Source organism: Leucopleurus acutus, assembly GCF_964270905.1.
Source record: "Leucopleurus acutus genome assembly, chromosome: 8".
Lineage (NCBI taxonomy): Eukaryota > Metazoa > Chordata > Mammalia > Artiodactyla > Delphinidae > Leucopleurus > Leucopleurus acutus.
In genome coordinates this window covers 34,365,367-34,392,953 of record NC_139151.1, presented here as the reverse complement: position 1 = coordinate 34,392,953, position 27,587 = coordinate 34,365,367, and the positions used below count along the sequence as shown (strand labels likewise).

The 27,587-nt window shown below is 33.5% G+C and overlaps 1 protein-coding gene across 3 annotated transcripts in view; it reads left to right on the top strand.

Moving 5' to 3' along the window:
* The window catches only part of CNTN5 (contactin 5), a gene marked incomplete at both ends in the record, with an annotated part of 797,505 nt that overhangs the window by 354,702 nt on the left and 415,216 nt on the right, over positions 1–27,587 (top strand). For 2 of the 3 annotated variants that reach the window (XM_082845317.1, XM_082845316.1), the window contains one exon: positions 24,308–24,403. The exons of the other annotated variant lie outside the window; for it this stretch is intronic. In XM_082845317.1, the coding sequence (XP_082701443.1) occupies positions 24,308–24,403 (96 nt within the window). The remainder of the gene's footprint in view (positions 1–24,307; positions 24,404–27,587) is intronic. 3 annotated transcript variants of the gene reach the window in all.

The following is a 27,587-nucleotide window of genomic DNA, read 5'->3' as shown; positions in this document are numbered from 1 at the left end:
TATAACTCTAATGCCATAATAATCTGAAAACCTAATGTCAAAGTGTAGAGAAATTTATAAGAAATATAAGCAACATGGTGTTGGATTTAGGAAAACCTAAATTTTATTTCATAAAGTAAAGTGGTCCTTCTCACTGAGAATAAGAGAGGAAGACATGCTGCCCCTTTCCCATGGCATAATGTTACTATGTTGGTACTGCTGTCCAAAATTATCAGGATATTTTTCTACCCCAAGAGTTTACAATAATTCATAGACAGCATCTTCTGTAAATGTCTAGGGTAGAAGTAGACCTAGAGGAGGTACATTGTATCTGAATTATACAGTCTTAAGGATAAAGTGATTATGATGGGACATAAGAATATTATGAACCTTGATAACATTGGATATTAAGAATTGTCAGTTTTCTGCTCCCAATCATTTCAGAGTCAGAACTAGCCAGCCAATATAAAAGATGTCACCTTAGTCCAACAGAGGTACCCCAAATGAATGTCTCCTAGGCCTGGGAATTGGAAAAAGTCCTGTAAACATTGACTTTCCCTATGGTAACTAACATAAGAAAGAGACATAATCTTCACATGAGCAATGTTCCAGTTTTCAAGAAAATTGTAACCAAAGAAATATAAACCAGAAGAGTTAATATTCATATCTGGATGTGACAAAAAGATACCTCAATTGTGAAAAGTTCTGAGATTTATCACATACATGGACTCGAAGTTCAAGAGAAGAATCACATAAGTGTTGAAGTTTTGCTGTGAAGAGTTAAATATTTATTTTTAAAGCTAGTTAGTCATAAAAATTACTTGAGAAGAAGAGTGTCAAAAATGTTGAAAGTAGAGATATCTAATACTATGAAGCATAACAACTTAATAAAAACAGTTTGGGCTCTAAACCAGATTATATTAATAATGTTCCAAAAAGGAAATGAGTAGTAATGATTAAAACACCTACTAAGTTTCTCATTTTGAATAGAGAGGAGATTAAAAAGTTCTCACACCACTCTTTATTAATAAGAATGCAATTATGTTTTCTCTTGAAAAACATAAGTAGGTTTTTAAAAGAATATAGATGATAGATAAGAAAGCTAGCCAGATAGATATAACTATATAGAATACAAATATATTGTATTATAACAAAGTTAAGACAAATAAAATTTTGCTATATTAAAGGGAACAGAAAAAAAATCACTATGAAAGCTTAAAAACAGAAATCACACATAAAATGACAAATAAGATCAGATATATCAGCTATGACAAATGTAAATGCATTAAATTACTATATTAAAATTCAAAGAATATCAGATTATTAAATTTTTTCTATGTATATGAAATTTTTATGTCCAGTTACACATACACATATAAATACAAACAGATTATATGTGAAAGAATAGACAAAATATGTTCCAACAACAACAAAAATACAGCAGAGTTGATTAATAGTAATGTTAGATAAAGTACAAACAAAAGGACGAACATTCCTTCACTGGGTTCTCATTATGTGCAAAGCGTTTTGTTTTGTTTTGTTTTGTTTTGGCGGTACGCGGGCCTCTCACTGTTGTGGCCTCTCCCGCTGCGGAGCACAGGCTCCGATCGCGCGAACTCAGCGGCCATGGCTCATGGGCCCAGCCACTCCGTGGCATGTGGGATCCTCCCGGATTGGGGCACAAACCCGTGTCCCCTGCATCGGCAGGCGGACTCTCAACCACTGCGCCACCAGGGAAGCCCCAAGGTGTTCTTTTAGATAACGGGCCACAACACTAAGTAACACAAACTTGGTACTTGCCCTTGCTAAGCTTATTGAAGGGAGCCAAGTATTTAAAAAGTAATTGCACAAAGCTATTTACACTTAAGATAAAGGCAAAGAGAGAAATAGTCAGTGTGTGAACCTATAATTTTGGGAGATTGGATTTGTGTGGAGGCATGGCTGAAGAAGTGATATTTAAGCTAATAGCTAAAAGATTAAAAATTCCATATACATATACTAGTCTATGTGTGTTGTGCTTGATCATTTGTGCACACATATGTGACTACTGGGGGATAGGTTGGTGAGAAATAACATCACTGCAGGCAAAGGAAATAAGAGTGAAGGCTCCAAGCAAGAAAGGAGCTAGTGATTATATATTCATAAAAGGTATAGTCAATAATGGAAACATAAAAATTGTAAACATTTATTCATTAATATTAAATTTAAAAAGCAAGCACTATTGGGATCTCAAGGAGAAACTGGTAAAAGAGCAGAAGTAAACAACTTTATCATATATCTTCTAGTCTTTTGTATTTCTCTGAATCAAAAAATAAATTAGCTTTAGAAAATCTATTTAACATAATGTAGCATGGAAATAGATACATTTAAATTTGACTTTCTTATCAAATACTGAAAAGTCTATATTTAATTTTAAAAATAGTTGAGTGAAATATAAATTTTTAGTGAAACTCTCTTAGTTTCATTTATTCTATCAAATTTGAAGCAAATATTACCATATTATTTAATAGAGAAACTTCTGAGACATTTCCATTAAAGAAGCAAAAATGATAAGGTTTCTTACTTTGCCATCACGTAACATAATAGTGATCTTAAAATTCTAATTGAGTCACTAAAACAAATGAAATAAGAAAAATTTAAGATATAATATTGTTAAAAAGTGACAAAAGTTAACAGTATTTTGAAATGTTATGTTTTTATGTTTAGAAAATTCAGAACAATCAGAATAAAGATAAAAACATATAAGATTTAATATGGTAGCTAGGAAAGAATTGTAAAAGAAAAGGAAATGATTGTCACTACACAAGGAAAATATACAATTCTTCAGAATATTCTCTAAAAACAAAATAAAACAAAATAAAAACAATGAATATTATTTGAAAGGCAAATTCAATACTCATTGCTATAACCTCAGTGCCTTTAAGTGCCTGGAAGATAGTAGACATTTAATTTACACTTGAAAGAAAGAGTGATTGAGTGAATGAATAAATGAGCTTCTTGAAGCAAGGACTGTGTTATTGATCCTACATTCTAGGTATTCAATTAAAGTTTATCAAATTAATTAAAAGTTCATAATATTAATATACAAATTAATCTCCAGGGATTTTCTTTTGCTTACTAGCTGTGTGATGTTGGGCAACTGTATATAATTTCTATGAGCCTCAAGTCCTCATTACAAAATAAATAAGCAAAATTTCGAGTAATAAATGTATTTAAATAAAAGGATATTTTTGAGAGAATTAATTGAGATTAGATTAGAGACCTAAATGTAAGACCAGACACTATAAAACTCTTAGAGGAAAACATAGGAAGAACACACTTTGACATAAATCACAGAAAGATATTTTTTGATCCACCTCCTAGAGTAATGGAAATAAAAACAAAATTAAACAAATGGGACCTAATGAAACTTCAAAGCTTTTGCACAGCAAAGGAAACCATAAACAAGACGAAAAGACAACTCTCAGAATGGGAGAAAATATTTGCAAATGAATCAACGGACAAAGGATTAATCTCCAAAATATATAAACAGCTCATGCAGCTCAATATTAAAAAAAAAAAAAGTCCAAAAATGGGCAGAAGACCTAAAGAGACCTTTCTCCAAAGAAGACATACAGATGGCCAAGAAGCACATGAAAAGCTGCTCGACATCACTAATTATTAGAGAAATGCAAATCAAAACTACAATGAGGTATCACCTCACACCAGTTAGAATGGGCATCATCAGAAAATCTACAAACAACAAATGCTGGAGGGGGTGTGGAGAAAAGGGAACCCTCTTGCACTGTTTGTGGGAATGTAAATTGATACAGCCACTATGGAGAACAGTATGGAGTTTCCTTAAAAAACTAAAAATAGAATTACCATGTGACCCAGCAATCCCACTACTGGGCCTATACCCAGAGAAAACCATATCAAAAAGACACATGCACCCCAATGTTCATTGCAGCACTATATACAATAGCCAGGTCATGGAAGCAACCTAAATGCCCATCGACAGATGAATGGATAAAGAAGATGTGGTACATATATACAATGGAATGTTACTCAGCCATAATAAGGAATGAAATTGGGTCATTTGTAGAGATGTGGATGGATCTAGAGACTGTCATACAGAGTGAAGTAAGTCAGAGAGAGAAAAACAAATATTGTATATTAATGCGTATATGTGGAACCTAGAAAAATGATACAGATGAACCGGTTTGCAGGGCAGAAATTAAGACACAGATGTAGAGAACAAACGTATGGACACCAAGGGGGGAAAGCAGAGGTGGGGGGTGGTGGTGGTGGTGTGATGAATTGGGCTATTGGGATTGACATGTATACATTGATGTGTATAAAATTGATGACTAATAAGAACCTGCTGTATAAAAATAAAATAAAATAAAATTCATGAAAAAACCAACCAAACAAACAAAACACAAAAAGACACTCTATGGAATGGGAGAAAATATTTGCAAATGATGCAACAGACAAGGGCTTAATCTCCAAAATATACAAACAGCTCATACAACTCAACAACAGAAAACCAAACAACCCAATCGAAAAATGGGCAGAAGACCTTAATAGACATTTCTCTAAAGATGACATACAGATGGACATCAGGCACATGAAATGATGCTCAACATCACCAATTATTAGAGAAATGCAAATCAAAACTACAATGAGGTATCAACTCACACCAGTCAGAATGGCCATTTTTAAAAAGTCTACAAATAACAAATTCTGGAGAGGGTAGGGTGAAAAGGGAACGCTCATACACAGTTGGTGGGAATGTAAGTTGGTACAGTCACTATGGAAAACAGTATGGAGGTTCCTCAGAAAACTAAAAGCAGAATTACCATATAATCCAGCAATCCCACTCTTGGGAATATACCCAGAGAAAACTATAATTCAAAAAGATATATGCACCCTTATGTTCATAACAGCACTGTTCACAATAGCCAAAACATGGAAACAACTTAAATGTCCATCAACAGATGAATGGGTAATGGATACATATATATACAATGCAGTACTACTCAGCCATAAAAAAGAACAAAATAATGCCATTTGCAGCAACATGGATACAACTAGAGATCATCATACAAAATGAAGTAAGTCAGAAAGAAAAAGACAACTACCATATGATATCACTTATATATGAAATGTAAAATATGGCACAAATGAACCTATCTGCAAAACAGGTACAGACTCACAAACATAGAGAAAAGACTTGTGGTTGCTAAGGGGGAACGTGGGAGAGAGAGGGATGGACTGGGAGTTTGGGATTAGTAGATGCAAACTATTACATTTAGAATGGATAAACAATAAGGTCCTAATGTATAGCACAAGGAACTATATTCAATATCCTGGGATAAACCATAATGGAAACAAATATAAAATAAAGAATGTATGTGTAAAACTGAGTCACTTTGCTGTACAGCAGAGATTGGCAATACATTGTAAATCAACTATACTTCAAAAAAAAAGACATAAGAAAATAAAATATAACGTGGAAAAAAAAAAGAAAACATATATAGAGCCCTTAGTACAGTGATTAACAGGTAGTGCATATTCAGTAAATGTTAGCTGTCATCATCATCATCGCCATCATCATTATCATACTTCCATTTTACATATTTTTTAAAGATTCAGTTTGAGATGCCATTTGAACTATAAGCTGCTAAGATAATCACAATATTTCTGAGAACTATTATTGGTATGTCTTCTCTGTTCAAGAACATAGAATGACTTACTTTTTCCTATACCTATAATCAGCTCACCAGTCAAGGTTTATTCATTCAACAATAATTATTAAGTACATAACATGGTGCCTGACACATAGTAGACATGCAATGAATATTTGTTTAATGAAGGAAAATGAATGAATAAAAAACTGAACTGCTATTTAGTAAACATAGTGCTAGATGCTGGATATAGGATGAATGTGCTAACTCTTCATATAAAATAGTAATAGCTAACATTTACTGAGGATTAACTATAAGTTAAGGCCTGCTGCTGGATGAATTGCAAGCATTGTCCCCCTGATACTAATTTTGTAGTATTATTATTCCTATTGCACAGGTAGGGAAACTGAAGCTTAAAGGAGCTTGTCCAGCATTACATGGGCAATAAGTGGAAGAGAATTCAAATCCATTCCTTTCTGATTCTAGAGGCCAAGCTCTTCTACCATGCAAATATCTTACTTCTGTAAAATGATTTGAACTGGCTATGTAGAAAAGTCATTGACTCTCTAGCAGTAGAAATTTATTAAGTCTTCCTATTCCTACTAATTTCATCAGACTAGACCAGGGGTCAATAAACTACAGCCACAGGCTAAATCTTTGTTTTCACAGAGCCCACAAGTTAAGGATTTATTTCTACATTTTTAAATTGTTGAAAAATTTAAAACAATAATACTTTGTGACATGAAAATTATATGACAGTATCATATAATATGCTCAGTTTTGCCTTTTGGCCTATGAAGCCTCAAATATTTACTGACACTTTACAGAAAATGTCTGCGAGCCTTGGACTAGATTATGTGGGATGCCTTTCAGCAATGTAAGCAATGCATATGCCATAGCAGATTTAAAGAAAAATGTACAATGAGTAAATAGTCATCTTAGCCCTACAAAATTTCTGGGAAGTATTTTCTTGTACTTTAATTCAAAAGAACTAGAGCAACTACAAAACAGAAAAAAAATCACGAGAATACTAGTATATTGAACTGATGCTTAATGTGAAAAGTGATTTCATTCTGTCAAGAATTTCTTCATATAATTGATGGAAATTTCTACACAAAAGTAGTGTTTTCAATAAATTATTTAAATGTGTATTCTGCCTTAAGAAAAAAAATAACTCTTCTCTCGTTTCATGGAAATAAATCAAATCGGAAGAGAGTAGTGTTTGACATTTACAGAGATCAATTTGTAGCAACTGCCCTTTTAAGTGTGCATCATTTATTCATTCATTCATTCAGCCAATAATTTTTGAATGCCAGGCACTGGACTTACTAAGCATAGGTGATATACTGCAAATGACCTGAGATTTGACCTGAAATAACTTATTTATTTTTTTCTCACCATTGACTTGCTGTATAATATGAGTTGCTGCACATAGTAAAATCAACCCTCCCTAAAATTTGAGCATTACCCAAAATCACTTGCCATATTAGTTCAGCCTAAATGAAGATCACAAATTAAAACTTCCTAAGATAACTGAATGCTGAAAAAGGAAAAAAAAAACAAAACAAAAGAACTGCTACAAGGTCCAAGGAGATTTAGTCTAAGGCAAGGCATGAGGTTTTTCACAAAGATCTAAGATAGGTTGAAAATTGATCACTAGTCAGCTGAGTTATGAAATAAAGTAGCTCCCTAAGATTTTTTAATTAAATAGAGTGTAAGTTATTTAAATAGAACTAGTGAGGTTATAGCTTGTAAAAAAATGCAAATCCATGATACTTGATTTAACTCTACAACAGCAAATGAGCTAAGGGAATCAAGAAAAGCCAGCAATTTACATCTTGAAGAATTTGCTCAGGGGGCCAGGACTGTTCTAAGTGCTCTGCAATACGCACAGCAGTTGAAAACAAATTTGGCAGAGCAAAACACTCGAACACACACATTAGTCAATTATGGAAAGGACTGGTATAACCAAAGCAAAATTCAAAAGAGACCAATACAAACTTTCTCATGCAGTTTGGGACTGGGTTGGATTTAGGAGGGGAAAACCTATTGCCTTGCTGAAATGTTTAATGCTCAGATTCAAAAGTATAATTTATACTTAGAGTCAAAAAATTGTTTAAAAAATATACTCACCAGTTAATTATATATTTTCAGTAGATATATGGAAAAGAAATAATTGTGTTGTCCATTGAAGCTATTCTAAGTAAGAGCTAGTAGAGCTAAAAATTGCCTTGTAGGAGTGGAGAGATATACAACAGAGAGGAGTTTTTCTATAAAAATATGGTAAGGTCTGAGAAATTCTTGATATTAATAGAAATAAATTAGATTTTTAAAATAAGAGTCATCCTGAGTTTGCACAAAGTAGAAGAGCAGACATTTCTGTAAAACTTAACTTCTGCTACAGTTCTTCAAACTGCATAAAGACATCTGTTGGCTTGGGGGTATTATTACAATCTAGTTTTCATATTCTACAAATGAGGAAGGAAATCATGATGTCTACTGGCCTATCATTTACCAAAAATATAACTTTGGAATAATGCCTCTAAGTATTATCTTCTACACTACAATGACTGGAGCTTCATATGTACACACTAAAATACATTTTACTTTATTTTTTAAAATTTATTTATTTATTATTTATTTATGGCTGCATTGGGTCTTTCTTGCTGTGTGCAGGCTTTTTCTAGCTGCAGTGAGTGGGGGCTACTCTTTGTTGCGGTGTGCGGGCTTCTCATTGCAGTGGCTTCTCTTGTTGTGGAGCATGTGCTTTAGGCATGTGGGCTTCAGTAGTTGTGGCTCGCAGACCCTAGAGCGCAGGCTCAGTAGTTGTGGCTCATGGACTTAGTTGCTCTGTGGGATGTGGGATCTTCCTGGACCAGGGATTGAACCCATGTCTCCTTCATTGACAGGTGAATTCTTAACCACTGTGCCACCAGGGAAGTCCTTTACTATTTTAAAACACATATCGTCTTTTATGTGTCAGATACTACATAAAAGGCTTTAAAATATAATTCATTGTGACTTGAATATAAAGTCTCCTAATGTATAATTTAGAAGATAAGCATGACACATTATAGCAATTATAATGGCAGAATGTTCATTTCAGCAACTTTTTTCTATGTTTATTTTTCTTAGATCAATCATGATAAAACTACAGAAAACTGTAGCCTTGTAAGTAAATGGTGTACAATTTTACGCTGATAACAATATTTTCTTATTTCAGTTGATTATCAAGTCAATCATCAAAATATAAATACAAAATATAAAAAGTGTTTCATTTGATATTCAATGTAGTAATGGAGACTAGTTAGGAGTATTCATTCATATATATTTTATTTTTTATATATGTATTTATTTCATAAATATGTTTGCAGATTGAAATAAGTTCTGAATGATACATAATATATAACTACACATAAAAATTAGGTTCTGAAAAAAAAATAGGTTCTGAATGATAGCTTGAAGTTAGAATCATAGGCGGTAAGTTAAATTCATGGAGTGTTTAGCATCTTAGAGATCATCAAAACCAAGCTTGAAAAGCTGTTCTCCAGGAAAAATCTTACACACAAGTGTTTCCTTTAGTTTACACAGTGTTTATTAAACACATGTAAATGACTTTGTGTGCATACTCTCCCATTTTACCTAGGTCCCACCATGATTATCATTTTTTACACAGTTTTATTGACATAAATGACCTACGACACTGTATAAGTTTAAGGTATACAGCATAATGATTTGACTTACATACATCATGAAATTATTATCACAACAAGTTTAGTGAACAACTATCATCTCATATAGATACAAAATTAAAGAAATAGAAAAAAAAAATTTTACCTTGTGATAAGAACCCATGATTTACCATCTTAAAAACTTAGGTTTATAGAACAGAGACAGCAGTGTTAATTATATTTATCATGTTGTACATTACATCCCTAATACTTATTTATCTTAAAACCGGGAGTTCATACCTTTTGACTGCCTTCATCCAATTCCCCCTGCCCCACACTCCTGCCTTTGGTAAACACAAATCTGATATCTTTTTTTTATGAGTTTGTTCATTTGTTTTTGAAGTATAATTGAAGTACAGCATTATGTTAGCCTCATGGTACACAACATAGTAATTTGATATTTCTATACATTTAAAAGTGATCATGATGATTAGTCTACTTGTCATCTGTCACCATACAAAGTTATCACATAGTTATCAACTTTTACCCACACTGTACATTTCCTAACTGTGACTCACTTATTTTGTAACTGAAAGTTTGTACCTGTAAATTTCCCTTACCTATTCCTTCCCTCTCCTGAGGCCCTCCTCACTGACAATCACCTTTTTGTTCACTGCTTTTATGACTCTTTCTGTTCAGTTATGCTTATCAATTTGTTTTGTTTTGTTTTAGATTCACATATAAGTGGAAATCATACAGTATTTGTTTTCTATATCTGACATTGCACTTAGCATAATACCCTCTAGGTCCATCCATGTTGTCACAAATGGCAAGATTTCATTCTTTTTTATGGCTGAGTAATATTCCATTGTGTATATATATATGCCATTTTCATTACCAATTCATCTATTGCTGGGCACTTAGGTTGCTTCCATACTTTAGATATTGTAAATAATGCTGCAGGGAACTATGGTGCACATATTTTTCCTAATTAGTGTTTTTATTTTCTTTGGGTAAATACCCAGGAGTGGAATTGCTGGTAGTTCTATTTTTATTTTTTTCAGGAGTCTCCATACTGTTTTCCACAGTGGCTGCACCAATTTACATTTCCACCAACAGTGCCTTCTCTAAATCCTCTCCAACACTTTTTAATTTGTTATTGAAAATAGCCATTCAGACAGGTGAGAGTTGATATCTCACTGTGGCTTTAATTAGCATTTCTCATAGGATTAGTTATGTTGAGCATCTTTTAATGTGCCATTTGACCATCTGTATGTGTTCTTTGGAAAAACATCTATTCAAATCCTCTGCCCGTTTTTTAACCTGGTTGCTTGTTTTTTGGTGTTTTTTGATGTTGAGTTTTATAAGTTCTTTGTATATTTTGGATATTAACATGCTATCAATTTTCAGATTGTTTGAAAATATCTTATCACATTAAGTAGGTGGCATTTTCATTTGGTTGATAGTTTCCTTCACTGTGCAAAATCTTTTTAGTTTGACATAGTTCCATTTGTTTATTTTTACTTTTGGTTTCCTTACCTGAGAAGACGTATCCCAAAAAATTACTAAGACCAATGTTAAGCAAGTACTGCCTTTGTTTCTTCTAGAAATTTTATGATCGCTGGTCTTACATTAAGTCTTAAACCATTTTGAATTTATTTTTCTGCATTGTGTGGGAGAGTAATCCGATTTGATTCTTTTGCATGTAGCTGTCCAGTTTACTCAACATCATTTATTGCAGAGGCTGTCGACAAGACTGTTTTTTCCCCATTGTATATTCTTGCCTCCTTTATCATAGATTAATTGCCCATGTAAGTGTGGGCTTGTTTCTCAGCTCTCTATTCTGTTCCATTGATACATGTATCTGAATTTGTACCATACTGTTTTGGTTATGGTAGCTTGGTGGTATGGTTCGAAATTAGGGAGTGTGATACCTCCAGTGTTGTTCTTCTTCCTGAAGATTGTTATGGCTTTTGGAGTCTTTTGCGTTTCCATACAAATTATAGAATTATTTGTTGTGGCTCTGTGAAAAATGCCATTGGTAATTTGACAGGGGGATTGCACTGAATCTATAGATTTCTTTGGGTAGTATGGTCATTTTAACAATATTAATTCTTCTAATTCATGATCACAGTATACCTTTCCATCTGTTTGTGTCATCTTCAATATCTTTCAACAGTGTCTTACAGCTGTCTGAGTACAGGTCTTTTACCTCCTTAGTTAGATTTATTCCTAGGTACCTTATTCTTTTTGATGTGACTGTAGATGGGGTTTTTTCCTTAATTTTTCCTTATGATAGTTCATTGATAGTATAAAGAAACACAACAGAGTTCTGTATATTAATTTTGTATCATGAAACTTTACCAAACTCATTGATGAGTTCCAGTAATTTTTGGTGGTGTCTTTAGGATTTTCTATGTATAGTATCATGTCATCTGCAAAGGGTGACAGGTTTACTTCTTTCCAAGTTCAATTCCTTTTGTTTCTTTTTCTTATCTGATTCCTAGAGTTAGGAACTCCAATACTATGTTGAATAAAAGTGGTAAGGGTGGGCATCCTTCTCTTGTTCTTGATTGTAGCTTTTCATAACTATGATGTTAGCTATGAGTTTGTCATTATGACCTTTATTATGTTGAGGTATGTTCCTTCTATACTCACTTTGTGAAGAGTTTTTATCATAAATCAATGTTGAATTTTGTCAAAAGATTTTTCTCCATCTATTGAGATGATCAGATGACTTTTATTCTTCAATTTATTAATATAGAGTATAACATTGATTGATTTGTGGATATTGAACCATCCTTGTAGCCCTGAGATAAAACCCACTTGAACATGGTGTATGATCCTTTTTATATATTGTTGAATTTGGTGTGCAAGTATTTTGTTGAGGATTTTTGCACCTATATTCATCAGGGATATTGGCCTGCAATTTTATATTCTTGTGATATCCTTGTCTGCTTTTCATATCAGGGTGATCCTGGCCTCACAAAATGAGTTAGGAAACATTCCTTTCTCTGAAATTCTTTGAAATTGTTTGTGAAGAAAAGGCATTTAGTCTTCTTTAAATGTTTTGTAGAATTCAACTGTGAAGCAATCTGGTTCTGGACTTTTGTTTGTTGTGGGATTTTTTTTTTATTACTGATTCAATTTCAGTACTAGTAATTTGCCTCTTCATATTTCTTTCTTGTTCTTTTCTAGGAATTTGTCCATTTCTTCTAGGTTTTCCAGCTTATTGGCATAAAATTATCCTCTTATAATCTTTTTATTTGTGTGGTTTTGGTTGCAACTTCTTTATTATTTCTGATTTTATTGACTTTGGTGTGCTCTCTTTTTTCTTTCTTGATGAGTCTGGTAAATGTTTATCAATTTTATTTATCTTTGCAAAGGATCAGCTCTTAGTTTCATTTATCTTTTTCATTGTTTTTTTAGTCTCTATTTTATTTAATTTTACCCTGATCTTTATGATTTCTTTACTTCCACTTACTTTGGATTTTCTTTGTTCTTCTTTCTCTGGTTCCTTTTGTTGTAAAGTTAAGTTGTTTACTTAACATTTTTCTTATTTCCTGAAGTAGGCTTGTATTGCTATAAACTTCTCTTTAAGAACTGCTTTTGGATTGTTTTGTTGTAGTGCATTTATCTACAGATAGTTTTTAATTTCTTCTTTGATTTCTTCAGAGAACCTTTGGTTGTTTAGTAGCATATTGTTTAGCATTCACATGCTTGGGTTTTTTGTAGGGCCCAGGAAACACAGAAATTTAAGATATCTATATCTATATCTTGATTAGATATATAAAGACCATCTGGTCTAATGTGTCCTTTAAGGCCAGTGTTTCCTTATGGATTTTCAGTCTGGATTTTCTGTCCAGTGATGTAAGTGGTGTGTTAAAATCCCCTTTTATTGTTGTGTTACTATAGAAGATATAACAATTGTAAATATATATGAACCCAATATAGGAGAACCTAAATACATAAAACAAATATTAACAGACATAAAGGGAGAAATTGATAGTAACACACTCCCATATTGCCTGCAGAGTTTCTGCTGCAAAGTCAGCTGATAGCCTCATGGGTGTTCCCTTGTTCATAACTTGTTGCTCTTTAGAATATTTTCTCTTTATCTTTAATTTTTGCCATTTTAGTCACAATGTGTCTTGGTCTGGTCCTCTTTGGTTTAATCTTGTTTGGAACTCTGTTTCCTGGACCTGGATATTTGTTTCCTTTCCCAGATTAAGGAAGTTTCAGCTACGAAGTCTTCAAATATGTTCTCTGACCATTTCTTTCCCTCTTCTCCTCCTGGGACCCCTATAATGTGGATATTAGCATGCTTGATGTTGTTTCAGTGTCTCTTAAACTGTCTTTATTTCATTTTATTCTTTTGTCTTTCTCTGTTCACTGCAGTGATTTCCACTGCTCTGTCTTCTAGCCCACTGATCTGTTTCTCTTTATCATCTAATCTACTGTTGATACCTTCCAGTGTATTTTTGCTTTCAGTTATTGTATTATTTACCTACATTTGGTAAATACCAAGCAAAGGTAAAACCAAACTATGTTTGATTCTTTTTTATGTTTTCTTACACTTTGTTAAAAATTTCTAACTTCTCACTCTGTTCATCCAAACTTCTCCTGAGTTCTTTGAACATCTTTATGATCATTACCTTGAACTCTTTATCAGATAGATTGCTTATCTCTATTTCACTTATTTCTTCTTCTGGGGTTTATCATCTTTATTAGGAACATATTCTTCTGTCACCTCATTTTGCCTAATTTGCTGTTTTTATTTCTTTGTATTTGGTGGGTTGTCTATATTACCAGACTTGGAAAATTAGCCTTTTATAGGAGATGTCTTATGCTTCCTGGCAGTGCACTCATTCTGGTCACCAGAATTATATGCTCTAGGGTTGCCCTGCTGTTGCTGCAGGCTGACTATGTGGGTAGCCTGGTAGGCATGGTTGGTCCTTGGTCTCATTGGTTACCAAGCCCTGATTTGTGCAGAGGCTGCCAGCTGCTGGTGGGTAGTGCTGGGGTAGGTTGTGGTATAAGTCTTGACTACACTGTGTCTCACCTCTCCTACCTGTCTTGTTGTTTTCTTCTTTAAATTTTTTATTTGTAGAAGATATTTTCTGCAAGTCTTATGTTCTTTCTCATCAGTTGTTGTTCTTTAAATATCTTATACTTTCAACTGCACAGGCATTTAAGCTTATTTCTCTTGAGTGACCAAAATTCCTGATTTATAGATGAAGAAGAAAACACAGGAAGGTTAAACTATTGCTGAAAATTGCATAGCTAAATAATAGAAGAGTTAAGTTTAGCATTAATCTCATGATTCTCACAACAGTGATTTTTTATAACAAGAATAATAACAGTTATAATTGCTTTAATTTATTGTGTTGTGCCATGTGTTGTACTAATTGCTGTGTATACATTATTATATTTAAGTCTTAAAAATTTTTATGAGATAATTTTTTTAGCCTTCATTTCACAGATAAAGAAGCTGAGACGTGAACAGAGAAGTAGCTTGTTTAAATTTGGCTCCACTCAGCTGCCTCTTTTACTTAATGAGTGTTATTTCCTCTTTTAATTTGTATAACTTTGTAGATTGTCCTCAAATATTAGAATTTGAGAACCTCTTATACTATAGCTCAAAGTATTTAGAAAAAGAAATATTTAGGTTTATAATTAGAAATTGATAAGATATATCTTTCTGAAATTTAAAGAGGGAAATACTCGTGATTAAGTGCTTTTTAATTGGTCAGTTATGCAACATAATTATATGTCAGGGAATTTTTCACAGTAATCTTATAACATATATATAATTAATTATCTCATCTTGCCTGGGAAGTAAAGCATAGTGAAGTAAAATAATTTGCCCAAGGAGGCCATTAATAAATAGGGATACTAGAATTTGAACCTTGGTCTTTTGCTTTCAAAAATCTCATTTTTTATAGCAATATTTTAAAATATATTTTTAGGATTCTACTCTAGATGGAGAGTAGTTCAGGCAGAGAGAACAGCTAGGGCAAGGGCCTAAGAATATTACAATGAACATAGTAAACAAAAATCCCTTCTCTCATAGACCATAAATTCCCTGTGTGGGGGACACAATAGACAAAACAAGTAAATAGTTTGTTAGCAGATAAGTGCTAAATAAAAAAAAATTAGGGAAATGGAATAAAGGATGTGTAGAGGGTCATGGAGGTCATACTTTTTGATAAGTTATCCAGGAAAGATCTCTCCATGAAGGTGACATTAAAATAAAGACCTAAAGAGGGAAAGATGACAGTCATTATTATATCTGGGGGGAAGGTGTTCTAGATAGAGGAAGCAACAAGTACAAAGGCTCTGAGGCAGGATAATACTTGATATATTTGATAAAAGGCAAGGAAGCTAGTGTGCTAGAATGGAGGGAGGGAAGATGTATGTAGTTGTAAGAGATGACATCAAAGAGGAAACAAAGTCTAGATAGTCTAGAGCCTGTAGGGCATTGTAAGTCTCAAAAGTTTGACTTTTCCTCTTAGTGAGATAAAAAGCCATTTAAATCATTTGGTATATATAACTTTATTTTAAAATAACCAGCTCTGGCTACAGTGCTAATAAATAGAAAGAGAGCAAAGGAAGGAGCAGTGACACCAGTAGGGTGATATCACAACAATCAAGGTGAGAGAAGCTTAGATGAAAGCTGTAGAAGAAGTTAGATGTTGTTGGATTCTGGATATATTATGAAATAATATCAGTGGGACTTGCTCATGAATTGTATGTAGGGTGTGAGAGACATACTGAATTACAGATTATTTTTGTATTTTGTTTTAATAACTGGAAGAATGGAATGATTATTTACTCTGATGGGAAATATTATGGCAATGATAGGTTGGCAGGTGAAAATGGGAGTCCAAATAGGATGTGTTATGTTTGCAATGCTTATTAAACATTTAGATGGAAATGTCAAATTGTGTGTGTGTGTGTGTGTGTGTGCTGCCATTCAAGGGAGGTGTCCAGGCAGGAATAAGTTTGGTAATTTTTTGGTTTATACATGATTTTTAAATACAAGGGCTAGGTAAGATAAACTTGGGAATGGTACAGACTGAGAAATGAAAAGATCCAAGGAGGGGCCATGAAATGTCTAGATATTGGGAAGATGAGGAAGAACAAGCTAATGAAAGTGAAGGGGAGGGCACAGTGAAGGAGGAGAAATGCAAGTGAAGAAAAATGTGATCAACTCTATCAATACTACTGAATATAGGTCAAATAGATGAGAACTGAGCAATTGATCATTAAATTAAACAATGTTGAGGTCATTACTTTCACAGTAACATTTGGACAATGGTAGAGAGACAGCTTGATTTGAGAAGCTTAAAAAAATGGGAGTTTTTCTTTGTGTGTGTTTTTTTCTTTTGCGGAAGGGGTGAACAAAATGTGTTTGTACCTAGAGGGAAAAATGGGGTCAAAGAGATACAATTTTTCCTTCCACATTTTTTTTGTCAACTTTGGAGCAATACCCATATGAGTGCTACTGATGATGTCTGAAGTGGAGATGGGTCTTTGATTAGATCACAGATAGTTATGATAAGAAGATGGGACACAATATAGATACAGATAAATCAATAGCTATTGTGGTAGTGTTACAGATTGGCTTCCCTGGGAATCAGACTTGGTGAGATGGAGTTTAGTGTAGATGATAATTTTAAGAAGTACCTTTGGAATCACCCACCAGAAGGGAAGAGGAAGGAGCAGATGTGGGAAGAGAATAATTCGAGCTGTGATACAGGTCCAGCAACAGCCCCAGCTAACACTAAGGATGATGTCAAAAGCTAGAATGGCTTGCCAGTATTGTCTGGAGTTGGGCTGAGGTGGTCAGTGCTCTCATCGAGCAACTGTTGGATTTTGGCTGTTGTGCTACCCAAGGAAGGGATATAACCTCAGATGAGCTGATTCTCTGTAGCAAAGGCAGTCCCTGAGGGAGCTGAAAGTTGGAAGCTGTCTGTCAATGTAACTCCCAACAGTTCAGACAAGTCCTTCACGGAAGGGAAATATGTGGCACACACTGCAGTGTCCCCATAGATGGAATACATGCATGCAGTTTTTAGAAAACTTCTATTTTCTTCAGGAATTATAAGGAGAGAAGTGGGGGGAGGGGCAGGAGGTTGTTTTGAAAGAGAGTAATTGTAAACTTATTGTTTAGAGGATTAAGAGAAAATGGACTCCATAAATGTACTAGAATTACCAGGAAAAACAAAGGGCTTGTCTGAGATTAATGGTCATAAATTTAGAGCAAAACTAGTCATCATTGTTGATGTTTTATCCACTCACATTCCCTTACCCAGAACAGAATAGGAAGACAGTTCAATTTAACCAAAGTTGAAGTTGTACTTGAATAAAATGGAAGGAGAAAGGGGTAAGGAGTCATGATTGTAGATGAGGAAGTGATTATCTATTTAAATATTATAAAATGCAAAATAGCTGAAGAGGATAGTTGGGCTGAAAATTTTGAGAGACAATAAAAAGATCTAATAGTTTTAGGAATTAATGTATGTACTAAATGACTTGCTGGTTTTACTAAGTGACACACAGGCCCCATCTCTATTGGTTTATAATACTCAAAATCCCTATACATGCTCTATTACTTCCATTGTATATATAAGTTTCTAATGTTTAGCCTTATAATTTCCTGAGAATGAATTAAGACTAATTTGAGTTTGGAAAAATTGTAAACTTAGAAGCAAGCAAATAAGGATTATTTATGTAATTGTTTACCCAGAGTGGAGAAAATTAAGTCAAATGTACAAAACCCTCTGCCAGGGTTCATAGACTATCATCACATTAGTTAAATGAATTTATATGCAACTTTAACATTTGAGATTATTTCACCATATATATTATTCACAGTTGAAGTAGCTTTTTATAACATACATCAAGATACCAAAGAAAGGACCTAAAATCAAAAACATTTTTATCACATTCTTTGGATAATTTATCTCTTTACAAAAGCATTTGCAATTTACTATTTCACTTATAATGTAGTTAAAATCATCTCTTTCAAAGCACACATACACAGGTGTGTATTACTGACCTGTTAGATATAACTAAAGAAAGAATGGGAATGAGGAAAATTTCATTATTATAAAATCTACAGGTCTCTTGTAGATTTACCTCACCATGTCTCCAACTGTATCTTAATTCAATTCTTATCTCCGTGTAATAGATGGGACTGTATTTTTTGAGATACCTCTAATTAGCTCCATTGATATTCTCAAAAGACTAATTTTATTAAATAATATACATTTTCAAAAGGTGATATGCTGTCCCATTTACAGATGACTTATAACAAATATATTAAAGAATTACTTCATGTGATATAATAGGAAAATGTTTTTAAAAATTACATTGATCAACATATTCTAAATTAAGAGTATTAGAACAACTCTAGATTAAAAACATGCTAGTTCCCAAAATGAATTTGTCATCTTGGATGCCCGAATCCTTACTGGCTGTGAGTTTTTATTCTTATTACTTAACCTTAGTGAATGACAGTGTCCTCATCAATAACTGGGGATAATAAGCCCTGCCCAATCTGCTTACAAATTGATCACAAGCTCATGAACTCACACTTGCCAATAAAAACCCACAAAGCTTCATGTTTCTATGGCTTTTGGTCAGTCAAGGTACCATTCAGTAATCAAATTTTTATTTTAAATTTTAATTTTTATTTTAGTTTAATTTTAAACTATTATTAAGAATCTTGCTTGTTGTAGAGTATCTTATGAAAGACTTTTCATGCAAACAAATAGCTATGTATTAAAATGCTAATTTAATTCTCTCTCAAAATAAATGTATGAATTATTTTATCAATTTTTCACTAATTTTCTCATCTCTATATCTGTCAGAAAATGATTTTTAATAATAGGTGCTTATGAAGATTATTTTTAAATTCCTAAAAACAACTATTGGTTGGTTTTAACTTCCAAATATTGAATTGCTTTTTTCCTAATACATTTTTTAAAAACAACCACATTGAGTTTGATTTGCCAACTCACTACTTATTAACTGTATGACCAAAGTCAAGTGTTTATTTGCTTTTCACATACATTTAGTAATCTTTAAAACAGAGAAATTACTATTTCATTTCCAGGAAACTTGGCATATAGTAGTATGCTAGTAGCTAGTGTAATTATTATCCATCCATTCTTTTATTTGCCCTTATATTTTTAACATTTTACAATGTCAAAGATAGTTTCTGAATGAGGTCTGACCAATTTTTATTACAGGATATTTACATTGGATACACAAAAAATCTGACAATAATCTGAATTATCTTGATGATAATAACAGGAACAAGAACAAAATTGACGAAAGACTTCAATATGCAATCTATCAGTCATTTTTGTAGAAATCGTAGAAGTTAAATCCATGAGTCCCCTCAGATATATCACTCATCTTAGTTCCTCAATCTTAACAATCTTACATATGAATCTGATACCACAAAGTTAGTAATATTTAATAAAGCTTGTGTCTGACACCTGGTCTAAAGTGTTTTGCCTTTTTCAATGGTTTCACTTTTTGTAAAAATTCAAACTCAACTTTAAGAATTTTTGAATTCATAATGAATTATCTCTATAGTAATAGCACTTTTAACATTAGAGAATCAATTGAGCATGCCTGGAGCATTGACAGTCTAAAACTTACGGCCCCACCTATAGGATGAATGTATAACTGAGTGCAATTCAAAATGATCACCCCATTTCCATTCCTTCTTCCAAATGCATGACTCCCATAAGCCAAGGATTGCCATTTATTTGGAACAGATCTAAGACTAGGAAATTAAAAACCAGAAGAAAGGTGAACCTCAGCACTTCATTCCTAATTATATAAGATTTATCTTCTTGCCTTGACCATTTTCCCTCACTTCTCCCCAATAATTAACCAATCTCTTATATTTAGCATACATAATCGTAAAATTAGTATCCAAAACCCCTGTCACTCTCCAACACTTTAAAATAATTCACCATTCTAGGGAATAATTTCTGAAATATTTTTACGTGTGTGTGTGTGTGTGTGTGTATAGCTCACACTACACCTACTTATAGTGTTTCAGTGGGTGAAGAACCTTTCTAATTGACTTGAAAACTTGCTCAGCCTACTATACCACCCACTGTGATCTTTATGAAGTCTTGCAGAAGAAATCCCTCTTGAACCTTAATATCCAGCGACACTGTACTTCTCCTGAGTTACTAGAAAGTTATCATCTTAAAATAATCATGAATTGTAAGACTGGGGACATATCCATGTTTGTTTTGACCCTCTTAAGTTTATGAGTCAAATTTTATGGCCAACTTCCAATAATTTACAAAAGAAGTCTATGACATATTTTCTTAAGTCCTCATGTTATGCTACAGGATTTTTGCCATACCTATTTTGCCTTCACCTGGAATTTGTCAACTACCAATTTTATATTTTGTATTATATACATATATATCTAAGCTACCCCAAACGCTTTGTGGAATAATGAAGGAAAGAAAAGAAAAGATGGAAATCAGAAAAGCAGGCAGGTAGGCAAGAAGGTTTGAGGAAGGAAAGAAGGGAGGAAGGAACCCAAAGTGTATGTGCAGTGTATGTATGTGTATGTGTTGGTGTGCATATGTTTGCAACATACATTTAGGGGAATGGCATGAAGTGCTATATGGTACATGCACATGGTATGTACTAGTTACCCATAAGTATGGCTGTGACAAGCTGAAGCAGTGATGGTTTGGGCTCATGCATCTATTTGGTGGCATAGACTCATCTGAGCTGGGTCTATGGACAGTTGGCCCAAGTAAGTATGATTAGTTCATTTATATACATCCTTCCTTTACAGCTTTTCTGTATCATCAGTACCTAACATAGTATTTGGTGTATAGTTTGCATTGAGAAAAGTATTTGTTAAATGAATAAAGGAAATGATTTGTCTTATGTATGGTCAATATGCTTCCAATCACACATTCCAACTCTATATTCTGTCATGTGAGTCTCTCAGTCACATCATTAATTGTATACCTCTTTTTCTTTGTATGGTTTACCTAGGATGAATAGGTGTAATCATTCTGTAAGCCACAGTTCTAGTTAAAGCTCCACTCTCAAACTCTGCATGAGTTTCTGAACTTGGAAAAAGGGTCAGAGAAAAGACAAGGCCTGAGGCCCTGTGATTCTTGATCATAAACTTTCTCCTCCAGATTATTACTTGTCCGTTTGTCCATGTGTTTTATACTAAGTCCAGAAAGAAGTTTACTTCAGTTTATACTTTGAAACTGAATTTTAGAGTCCTTGTATTAAGATTTTTACTCATTTTTTTTCCCTTAAAGATCAAAAATAGAACATAGGAACAGGTATTTTTTCCCTTCTGTAGGTGACAAAAAATAATCAGTCACATCCATAAAATCTCTTGTTCTTTTTATTTTCATTTCTCTCCTAGATATAATAGAATGCTTACTAAAATAATGTGATAAGCACTCAAACTAAGTTCTATGATGAGTACCTCCAAAGAAACCAACTGCTTTCTGTTCACACTGAGATCAAAATAACTGACTGTATTTTTACTCAGACTATTCTCTCTAGTTGCCATCCCCACTCCAACCAAGAATTTTTTCACATCAGTCTGGTCTCAGATCAACCAGAAACTTGCCTGACACGAGGACCACTTTTACATTATAAATAATAGTGTTTTACCCTTTTTCTTTTTCCTAAGAGGAAGGATTTAAATGAGGAAAACACACTCTCCTTCAAAGTGCAGGCTTCTTTTTAGTATTTCTCTATATGTCTTTATGAAAAAAAAAATCTATTCACAGTTGAAAAAAATCCATTTACCTGTGTACTGCTGGTGCTATAGCTCCTAGGAAATAATGACACAGAGAAAATTCCATGAGAAAATGTTAATTGTACCTGTATTAACTGATGACACAAAATAAAGCAATTAGAGCTGAGTGTTATCTTTTGGGTCATTGTGATCTCAAAACACAATTCAGGTCATAATTATTGTATAATCTTCTTTTCTTTTTTTGTGTCTAATTTCTAGGCCACGCCTGTACTTCAATTTATCAGAAATAGGCCTTCATTTAGAACTGTTTGCTATTAAAATATTTTTTAACTACCATAGGTTGATTTGAAATATAATAAGCACAATATAAACTTGTAGTAAATGTATTGGAAGCTACATATATACTTTTCAGAAAACATTTAAGAAACTCAGTTAAAATAAATTGAGATCCAAATCGCTTTTCAGAATTTATAAATTCAATGAAGATGAAAACAGGATAATAAAACCATATAATCTCTAAAGAGATATAACAGCCCCACTGCAACCACTGCCTCACTGTGCTGTGTTTCTAAGAGTAGTCAAAGGAAGTCAAATGGGAAACCTTGTCATGCTTTGTTATCAGACTGAGGTCATTTGTTGGAAAAAAAGGCAGCCTCTATCTCTAAAGGTCAATGCACATTAGTTTAAAGCCATGAATCATATAAATTTGAAAACAAATGAACTTGACTTTTATTAGAAGTTAGTGTGTATGTTTTTCAAGCCACCAAAAAAAGTAAAAGTAGAATTATTCTTTCTCTTTTGTATTGCCACTTTATCTATTATTTATATTAACTATTAGACACTTAACTACAGTGAAATGCAGAATTGTGTGTAAATTCCTAAACACTTTCTTCAATAATGAGTTCCTCTCTTTTTATTCATTATGCCCTTACAGTTTATTAGTCCTTAATGATTTTGAATGTATTTTAAAAGGTTTGATTGTAAATTCAGCAAATAAGTAAATTGTAACCCATATCTCAAAAAAAATAAGTTATACGATCCCTCTTATAATATTAAAGTTAATGATTTATCTCTTTCATATCCATTCAGTATATTTTCTTAACTGCTTACTTTCATCATTCGTCAGTTTAACAGACATTAAATTTTAAGATCTACATTGTATTACTATGAAATATACTATTTTAGCATGAAATGATGAAAAGTTTGAAAAAAATCTCTTTTATGATTGGTAAATAATGACAGGAAAGGCAGAACATTTTCAAGAAGCATTTCTCACCAGGAGAATATGGTTTTACAAACTGGGAATTCTGGGACACTGTTTATTTATAAAAATATTGAACTCCTACCATTTCCAAGAAACTAAAAATCATTTCTTTGATCAGCCTAGCCCAATAAAAAAGGAAAGGTACATATGTATTGAGTTATGAATAGATTAATAAATGATAAAAGAAATATAAGTAATGCCTATCATTCTTTTTTTAAGGCTACTTTATTTTTAGGAAAATATTTTAAATTGTGCAAATGCAACATAATTTAAGGGAAGACAATTGAACCCCAATCCTTCATACATACAAGTGAGTGTTTTGATAACTATAATACTTCTAGAATAATCAAAATGGATGAGTATAATTAATTTGTACACACTATTCCAGGCTTCCATAAAATAAAAGTAACATGATTTTTTAAACTCACATTTATAGAAAAGAACACCTTATATCTTCATTATGTTTTGCTTGAGTGCACAAGTCTTTCTAATTTGGCAAATTCATGCTTGGCTTTATACACCGTTCCTAGCACGACAGATAATGAAGCAGCAGGTTGGACGCCAGGCACTCCAACCACTTCTATTTCTGTTCTTACTGTGTATCAATGGGTTCAATTGGTGGTAGAAAAATTAATATGCAGAAAGTATTATAAAGATGTAAAATAACTACTTAATGAGTTATAAAGGTATTGTTTAATTTATTCCTACACTGGCAACTTGTATGCACTATACATAGAAATTAGGAGTGTACGTATAATCTGAAAATTGTGGTATTTAAAATTGGATGGTAGAGATTTATTGTCAAAGCCTTCCTATCACTGCTTGACAAACAAAAAGAAACCTTCACTGAATAATGCTAGAAAAGTATGTACAAGTTACAAAATAGTAATTCTTTAAGCTCCTTTTTGCCTTGCATCTAAATGCTGTGTTATGTTGACAGATCTGGGAAATTTTAGTGGCCGGACAAGAAGTGCAGTCTCTGTGAGGGAAGGCCAGGGGGTTGTTCTGATGTGCTCTCCTCCGCCTCATTCACCAGGTACAGTCGGATCCCATTCTATATTGCTGCTGCTCTCTTTTACTATATGCTCATTCTTTTAGACAGGGTATTGACTGGGGAACATTCAGGTGAAATGTGCATGGTTTTCGTGACATGTATCAGAGTACCAGATGAGTAATTAAAGACCATAGAGTCTAAATGCCATTGGGCTGGAGACTTAGCTCCTGTGATAAGATTGTTTCATTGTCTTTCTAAGTGTTGGCTGTCCTGGTTATGTCTCTGCCTGCCACCAGTGAGGAATATACTGCTTGGAGTACAAGGAAAGTGATAAGCTGAGAGAGTAAAAACTATTCAAAATTATTTGGAATGTCAGAGTCGAGTTAACTAAATACCACTGTGCATCTTGTTTCAGAAGATAAGCTGGAAACTGGGTTGTTTATGGCGTCGTTTTTCACACTGGAACAAAAACTGCTAAGAAATTTTTTTGTTCATACAAAACTATAATTTACTTGTTCTTTTCTTGCTACTTGAGTTTTTGTTTGTAAAAGTCATGGTAATAGGTAAGTACTTCTTGGGGTTTGGAGTAACAGAATAGTAAACAGTGCTCAGGTTAATTATCTTACCTTTTGCTAACTCACAGAAAAATATACCCATTATGTTTGAGTCCTATAATTTGAGATGAGTGCCTCTTTGTACTTCAGTATAGTTTTCCTATAATACAATTTAAGAAAGGACAGCATCAATTAGAGAGAGAGAGAGAGAATCAAACATCTATTTCTACCTGAGAAATTATGAAGATTTTAGAGTTAACAACTGTAAACAGAATTCAGGATCCTGGTAACTCAACCAATTTTTCTTCTTTGTTTAGCGTGAAAGCAAGCCATATTTGTTTCTAGGTTGTATTATTAGAGTAGTGTTTGGGCTCAGTTTTGTTCTACCATAGATAATCCTTATCATAAATTATGATTAGACCTCAATCAGTTTTCTTAAAATTTCTCATCTTTATCTTACCCTCCTAACTTTCTTTTTAATTGAAAGAAAAGTAAACTATGTTTCTACAGGAAAATATTTTTGAAAACATTCTGCTTTGAAACTCAGAGGAATCACTATGAGGAATAATTTCTGAGTTGTACCAACCTAATTCTTATATGTCAATTCAGTCACTCCAATCCTTTTGTGAGCAGTTTGTGAACTTTACAGAAAACATATCTAGTCTTACCTATATGTTTTACCTTTTTTTTTTTTTTTTTGCGGTACGCGGGCCTCTCACTGTTGTGGCCTCTCCCGTTGCGGAGCACAGGCTCCGGACGCGCAGGCTCAGCGGCCATGGTTCACGGGCCCAGCCGCTCCGCAGCATGTGCGATCTTCCCGGACCGGGGCACAAACCCGTGTCCCCTACATCGGCAGACGGACTCTCAACCACTGCGCCACCAGGGAAGCCCTGTTTCACCTTTTTAAAAAGGATTTTAGTAGGTTTAGGAGACTCCTATAGAATTAATACATGTTATGTCTAATGTTGGGTCATTAGATTTGTTTGAAGAGAAGTATTAGATAAATAAGTGTTAGAGGTAAAAAAAAAAAAAAAGAGGGGAAGATGGAGGAGGGGGAGGAGAGAAAGGAGGAGGAGAAGAAGGAGGATGAGAAAGCAACAGGCTCTACAGAGGATGAAGCTGTTCATCACCAGGCTTACAGGGGTTAACAATATGCAGTGACCCCTGTGGAGAAAAAGTAAGATTTTTCTGAGGTACAATCTATATTGCAAGGCTGTTGGAACATGTGTTAAAAAATGAAATGAGAGAGGATAATATAAGAAACAAAGCTGCAAGATTACACATAGACAAATTATCCAATTGGCAGAGAAAACTATATACAGAAGCTTTCTAATGGGAAAAAATAGTATAGTGAATTGCATACATGATAAGCATAAGATAAGAATATGTATTAATAATTGATTAAATAAATAAAAATGCGATATCTGATTGAGATCAACAAGAATAAAGTCGGCAAGAGCAAAGCCAGCTGATTGCTATTGTATACGTCATAAGAAATATTAGACTGATTATATAATTTAAAATTGTAGGAGAGGTTATATTCTACCAGGTACTCATGTTGAAGTGTTATGCCGAATGACCTACTCAAACATCAGTGTTAGCACAGCAAAGTTTTGGGGGACACATGCATGACACAGAATAACAGGAGTAGCTCAGCATCTAGACCAATGTTTAACACTTACCAGATGGGTAATTATCCTCTGATCAGCCAAATCCTATAGCATATCTTTAGCTTTTTTGTTGAACATGGCATTTACATTCTGGCTCCAATTGAAATCCCTGAAGACATGGTTTCCACTGCAGCTCTTTAAAGTTATGACTGTTTATTCTACCAAATTGTATGTGCCATTCAGTGTGAGATTGGAACATATATCCTCCCTTCTCCTCATTGCCCATTCTCCTTTCTTCCTCCTTACAAAAAAAGACCCCTCAATTTTTAAAATTTCAAGTCATCAAACTCTACACTTTCTTGTTGCTGTCATTCTTCTTCATTTCTTGAAGATTTTACCTTCTTTTCTTCATTCCCATGGTCTTGTTTTACAACCAATCTCAGCCACTTATCCGTTATTACCAACAGCTACAATCTCATAATTATCTCATTTGCAAGCATCTATTCTCTGAGTAGCATGAACTATCTTCTGCACACTGCTTATAGTACCCTGATTCCAGGAATCCTTTAACCTCATTGAAATCTACAAATCATTGATCCTACCTCCTTTTCACCCTTCTTCCCCTCCTTTGATCCTTACTTTTCTCCTTCAATCATTATCATTTTCTTGCATACAGGCTTGCTTTCTTCATCTCTCTTTGCTTCATCACACTGACTCGACAGTCAGCAAAGCCCTGATCCCAATGTAAATCCATTTTTCAGCCTATTGCATGCCTGAAACTACTCAGCTTAATATGACTGTAGAAAAAATAGAGAGTTATGCAGACTAGTCTAAATTTAAAATACAAACTATGAATTTCAAGTGCGCTTATGATGACCAGGAATTAAGGGGGAAAAAAAAACAAACCTAGTCCTTTCACTGTAATTTTGTCAAACTTTCAATGTCTCCCATCATTCAATTCTTCTCCCATCCTCATTTTCATCTGATAACCATTTCATTGTAAAAGGAAAGCGATTAGAAGATAACTTCCACAAGCCTTCATCACCAAGTCACACACTCATT